The sequence below is a fragment of the Gymnodraco acuticeps genome, unplaced genomic scaffold (genome assembly GCF_902827175.1).
Source record: "Gymnodraco acuticeps unplaced genomic scaffold, fGymAcu1.1, whole genome shotgun sequence".
NCBI lineage: Eukaryota > Metazoa > Chordata > Actinopteri > Perciformes > Bathydraconidae > Gymnodraco > Gymnodraco acuticeps.
The window spans coordinates 3637314-3643177 of NW_022990125.1; the positions used below are offsets into that span (position 1 = coordinate 3637314).

Sequence of the window (5864 nt, forward strand, 5' to 3'; positions counted from 1 at the left end):
ATTTTATTTTAACAATAATCCTGGCAGGACATTTCAAGACAAACAGAATTTAACCGACCATCATGTTGCATGACATACAACGACATACAACAAAGAATAAAAAAAAAAGAAAACAGGACAGGTCACCTCTGGACAACTTTTCGCATAGGGCCCCAATTTGGCCAATTCAGCATGCATGTACTGTACTTTAAATGTGAAGGTATTTTTCCCTGCTAGAGGACATGTTAAAGGGAAACACAGGAATGTTTGCAGTTTGTTGGATTGCAAAAAAAGTCATATTGAAAATATACAGTATTTGCTGATTTATGCTTGTGCTTATTAATGGATTGTCTAACTATAACGCATGTCTGGGTTGCATGAAGTATGGAAGGTATTTCTCATGGAATACAAATGAACTGATAAAGGTCTGCCTCAGGGCAGCATCTGAAAAGACACGTTGGAAAATTCTGGCAAGAAACAAAAGAGAGAGGAGTGTAGAGGAAATGGTTGCCAACTTTCTCCCGTTTCCCGTCATCGATCACACTTTCACTTTCGCCACAGACTTGTATAAATACACCTGTAGCTCTCCTCCTCACAGCAACACCTCTGCACTCCTGAAGAGACTCCCTGAAGAACCAACCTGAGCTCAGACCTGCGAAGAAACAGAGACATGGCCTCTCGAATTGCACTTCTCCTCTTGCTGGGTGTCATCTGCGTTGGGTTTGCATCAGGTAAGACACATTCTTTGCATTAGCAGTCAAATAGATTCGTATTTCAGAATGCTTTGACAGTGACTGTAAGGAGCATGTTTGTTCACCGGCTGTACTCTCCTGCAACTTAGGTTCAATCGATAAAGCCCCAGGCCTATGGACACTTTCCTTTAATTTGCACATGTGCTCTCCTGATGAATTTGTTTCTCTGTGTTCTTCCAGCCCAGATTGCCCAAGACTGCTGTATCAAGGTTGCTGAGAAGCGTTTGCCGCTCCAAATCCTCCAAAGCTACACCATTCAGGATGCTGGACAAGGATGCTCCATCAGCGCTACTATGTATGTAAAATATTTGTATGCATTTAGTGGCAAAATCAAGTCATTTGATGAGATGCCCTGTGATTTTACAGGAGCTGGTTTCTCCTATTTTGTGTGTTTTTTTCAGCGTTCTGTTTAGTGTTCTCACCTCTGTGTCTCTCATCTGCTTTTTCAGGTTTGTTTCAAAAGTTGGAAAAACCCTCTGCGTCCCCCATCCCAACGATAAAGCCTGGGTGAAGAGTTACATTAGACAGCTGAATCAGAAACATCAAAGACATCACTAATCAGGTACATTCTATATTCTCTCGCTGAACTTTAAACATAATGATTGCACCTCTGTGAAGGCCTATTGCACCTTTTTTTACAAAGAGTTTGATTTGAAATTCTTTCTTTCTGCAGGTGTAGAGAGGAGTGGACTGTGGGAAAAGGCTGCTGACAAACGAAAAGGGCCGACTCTTAACTGAGGGCAGAAGACGGCAGAATCATTTCCATTTGGCTTCAGTCTCGTACTTTAGTAGATCAAACCGTTTGAGAAGATCTTATCTTTAATATCTTTGAGGAATCATCCCCTCATCATGCCAGTGAATCCAGTAGCTACATGTACAGTTCTTGATATTTGTCCTCTCATTTGTGGTGAATGCGGTCTAAATACATTTGTGAATTAATATTTTTCATTTATTTTCTATTATCTATTGAGTGAAATGTACAATTGTTCGTTTAGTTTCAACCATAAGACTGTACGGTGCCTGAGGATAATGTCCCTAAATTATGTTTGTCAAGATGTGTTTATATTTTATAATAAGTTGGATTTAAAGTGTATTTTAGTATGACCATGTATAAAATGTAGATTTATGTTTCAAAAAAGTTTCTCAATAAAGTTTGATGTATTGTAACTTTTAGTGGATTTCTTTCTCTAACACACATCACCTAACTGCATCCACTAGAGTTAATATAACAATTATTAAAATAGACAAACATTTATATAAGCAATGTGTTAATTACTTCAAATGTTTGTCATGATGCTGGTCGTTAAGCAGGGATGAGATCAATTTCTTTACCCAGATGGCCTGGGTTCAACTAAGGCGTGTATTTATACTTCATCCAATCCAATCCGTTTTATTTCTATAGCACATTTAAAAACAACAGAGTTGAACAAAATGCTCTACATCAACAAGTGTATAAAAACATAGCATAAATACATAAAAAACAGACAGGACATGAAACAAATGTAAAACACGAGACATTGAAACCAGATCAAAAGCCACAGACTGAGAAACTCTCCTACATGACGTACAAACAATACAAAACACTAGTAAGATCAAAACTCAAATGTAAAAGCACAAATGTCACCTGGCCTGTAAATGCAAGGGAAAATAAGTGGGTTTTTAAAGGAGATTTAAAAACAGGCGGAGTTGGAGCAAGTCTAACCTGGACGGCCCGTCCACACGGCGGCGTGCGTTGAAGCTTCAACGCTTCTGCCCATTCACTTTGAATGGGGTGACGTCACGTTTCGCCGAACTGCATTGTGGGTGCGAAGCGTAGAGTTGCTCGAGACGAAAGTTGAGCAATGTTCAACTTTTGAAGCTATGGGACAAGAGAATCCAGCACAGGCGGGGCATTGGGCCACCACTGGGTCCAAATATTATCACCTCTGTCTTTTTTTCATTGCATTTTAAAAAGTTCAAGGCCATCCAGGCTCTGATGTCCTGCAGACAGTCAGACAGACGTTGCTGAGGGTTTGGGTCATTTATTTTCAGGGGCATGTAGATTTGCGAGTCATCTGGATAAAAATGAAATGAGACGCCATATTTTTTAAGGATAGCGCCCAGGGGGAGCAGGTACAGGGAAAATAAAATCGGCCCAAGAATGGAGCAGCCCGTACGGGAGAGGAGCAGAGGAGGAAGTAAAATCATCAAGATTTACATTAAAACTTCTTTCAGACGGATACGACTTAAACCAGTCTAGAGCAGTACCACTGATTCCCACAAAATGCTGCAGGCGAGAAATGAGAATACTGTGATCTACAGTGTCAAAGGCAGCTGTAAGGTGTAAAAGTACAATACCTTATATCATCTAACTTCATCCACTAGAGTTAATCCAATAAATATTAAAATAGACAAACATTTCCATAAGCAATGTGTTAAGAACTTCAAATATTTGTCATGATGCTGGTCGTTAAGGAGGGATGAGATCAATTTCTTTACCCAGATGGCCTGGGTTCAACTAAGGCGTGTATTTATACTTCTATGTCTCAGTACTGGTACGCTTCAATGACATTAACATATACCAAAGACTGGACGAGATCTTATCAACAGAGAGAAAGGTGTTGAGCTATAGCTGTATACATAAATGACTGGATGTCACATCAGCAACTATTAGTGAAGCATGAATAAAGCATGTCAAGCTCTGCCTGAACCAGGATACTCTGCAACTTCTACAGGTGCACCATAAAGAGTATCCTGACCTTCTTCAGGTGCACCATAGAGAGGATCCTGACCTTATACAGGTGCACCATAGAGAGCATCCTGACCTTCTACAGGTGCACCATAGAGAGGATCCTGACCTTCTACAGGTGCACCATAGAGAGCATCCTGACCTTCTACAGGTGCACCATAGAGAGTATCCTGACCTTCTACAGGTGCACCATAGAGAGGATCCTGACCTTCTACCGGTGCACCATAGAGAGCATCCTGACCTTCTACAGGTGCACCATAGAGAGCATCCTGACCTTCTACAGGTGCACCATAGAGAGCATCCTGACCTTCTACAGGTGCACCATAGAGAGCATCCTGACCTTCTACAGGTGCACCATAGAGAGAATCCTGACCTTCTACAGGTGCACCATAGAGAGCATCCTGACCTTCTACAGGTGCACCATAGAGAGGATCCTGACCTTCTACCGGTGCACCATAGAGAGCATCCTGACCTTCTACAGGTGCACCATAGAGAGCATCCTGACCTTCTACAGGTGATTGGAAAATAGTGACTCCAGACATTTTGCAATACTCTTGAGCCTACAGTATAATCATCAGCTGAATCCATTGTGTTGTTTAGGGTTTGGCCTGGATAGTTTCCATCATGGAGGATACAATAATTACTCAATTATCATATCATGCATGTCAGACTTTGAAATCGACCTTATTTTGGCGGTTGGGGAAAGAGCTCATCCATTGTTGCTCATTCCAAGAAATAATATTTTGCCTTAAGTTTCTATTTCTCACTTCCTATGTATATAGAAAATCAATAAAACCGTTAGGCTACAGCATATTTTTTATTTTATTTTACTGGGCTACTAGATCTAGCCAAGTAAATATATTTTAACCATATTTTACTTTAAGTTGACATAGTTTCGATTTTTTTCATCAACATGAATCTAAACAGGGTAAAAGGTGAACATTTATTTGACTTAAACAATGGTTTGAATGTTGTGTATTGTATGTGAGTTAGCAACATTTGACCAATCACAAACAGGAACAAGTCTAGCCTACTGACAGCGCAGCGTCATACTTCCTTAATGGAAAGTAAACTAATATTAGACAAATATGAACTTTAAACACCCATGACTTAAACATATAATCCAGGATACAAGCCACATAGCTGCACCTGCAAGGTGAATACAGCTGGTAACAGAAAAAGCGTTTGAATGCGTACATTAACAGTTTTATGATATCACTGCACGATCTGACTTTAATTACATTTGACTTGAGTGTTTCGTCAATTTAATGTGTTGCTTAAAATAATACTTCTGCATACAGTATGTGACAATGTAAGTGTTGCACGGCCAGATACGGCTCAGCTGACTCAGATAAGGAAATATATGATATTATATGATCGATGATCTGATATGAATGATAAGTGCGACACATCGGCATCTTCTCTTCATACGGCAGTTTAAACTGTATTTCCTTTATACTTAATAGATTTAAACTCCGCACACTGAGCTCTGATCAGGCGGTGCTTTCACTGAGTTGATCTCTTTTCTATAGACGCCGGAGGCAGGCAGCGTCAGGTAAAACAAGTTATTTAGCCTTCCCAAACCTGAGCCTCACACGCCGCCTATGGGAACAGGCCAAGAGTGTCATGGGGCCTGCTGGCCTTTGCCTACAAAATGTTGCTCAGAGAGAGCTACAATGACTACAAAGACACACAAACTACAACAATGGACATATAAAGACTCACAAATATAAATGGTTGCAAAAAAACACAAACTGATTGTAAAGAGACGCAGAAGAACACACACTGTGTCTGCGGAGGAGACTGAGGCCTTTAGGAGTGCAGGCCCTTCCTTCCTGCAGCATTCAGACTGTTCAACCACCATAGCACCTGGTAGACCCCTACTCCAAAATACACTGTAATATCATTGTTGAGGAATACCACTCCTGTAAATACAAAAACTAAATACCACTTCGCAATATACACATATTTACGCAGTTTTTTCACAATATAAATATAATTGATACTGTACAATTTGTCAATGTTAACAGCTGTTGGCAACAACTCAATTTATGTGCACGAAGCATGAGTGTCAGGGATGAGCGAAGCAGGCAGGACCCAAATGCAGATTTCTCCGAAAAAACACCTTTATTTTTTTATCACAAAACTAGGGCCAACAGGGTGGGTGGAGGGGGTCTGGAGGACGGGCTTGGGCTGACAGCCCAGGGGCACAGCGGAGGACCCGGAAGGATTCTCGGGTGGACGGCCCGGGGGCAAGGCAGAGTTCAAAAAGGGGGACTCGGGCGGGCGGCCGGGGGAAAGGCAGAGTTCAAGGATGGGGTCTCGGGCGGACGGCCCTGGGGCAAGGCAGAGTTCAAAACGGCACAGGACATAGGGTTGGCAGGACCCCTGGCAGAAGAGTAGTC

At 41.5% G+C, this 5864-nt stretch overlaps 1 protein-coding gene across 1 annotated transcript; it reads left to right on the top strand.

Moving 5' to 3' along the window:
* Positions 1 to 551: 551 nt before the first annotated feature.
* On the top strand, positions 552 to 1898 carry LOC117546472 (C-C motif chemokine 21-like). The gene is made up of 4 exons (XM_034216715.1): positions 552 to 710; positions 912 to 1026; positions 1181 to 1293; positions 1405 to 1898. Exons 1-3 carry the CDS (start codon positions 650 to 652, stop codon positions 1287 to 1289), a joined length of 285 nt encoding a protein of 94 aa, XP_034072606.1. The 5' UTR covers positions 552 to 649; the 3' UTR covers positions 1290 to 1293; positions 1405 to 1898.
* The last annotated feature ends 3966 nt before the right edge of the window (positions 1899 to 5864 follow it).

Coding starts and splice junctions, on each gene's coding strand:
- LOC117546472 (XM_034216715.1), top strand. CDS start 650: ATGGCCTCTCGAATTGCACTTCTCCTCTTGCTGGGTGTCATCTGCGTT. Junction 711..911: donor CTGCGTTGGGTTTGCATCAG/GTAAGACACATT, acceptor GTGTTCTTCCAG/CCCAGATTGCCCAAGACTGC. Junction 1,027..1,180: donor TGCTCCATCAGCGCTACTAT/GTATGTAAAATA, acceptor CTGCTTTTTCAG/GTTTGTTTCAAAAGTTGGAA.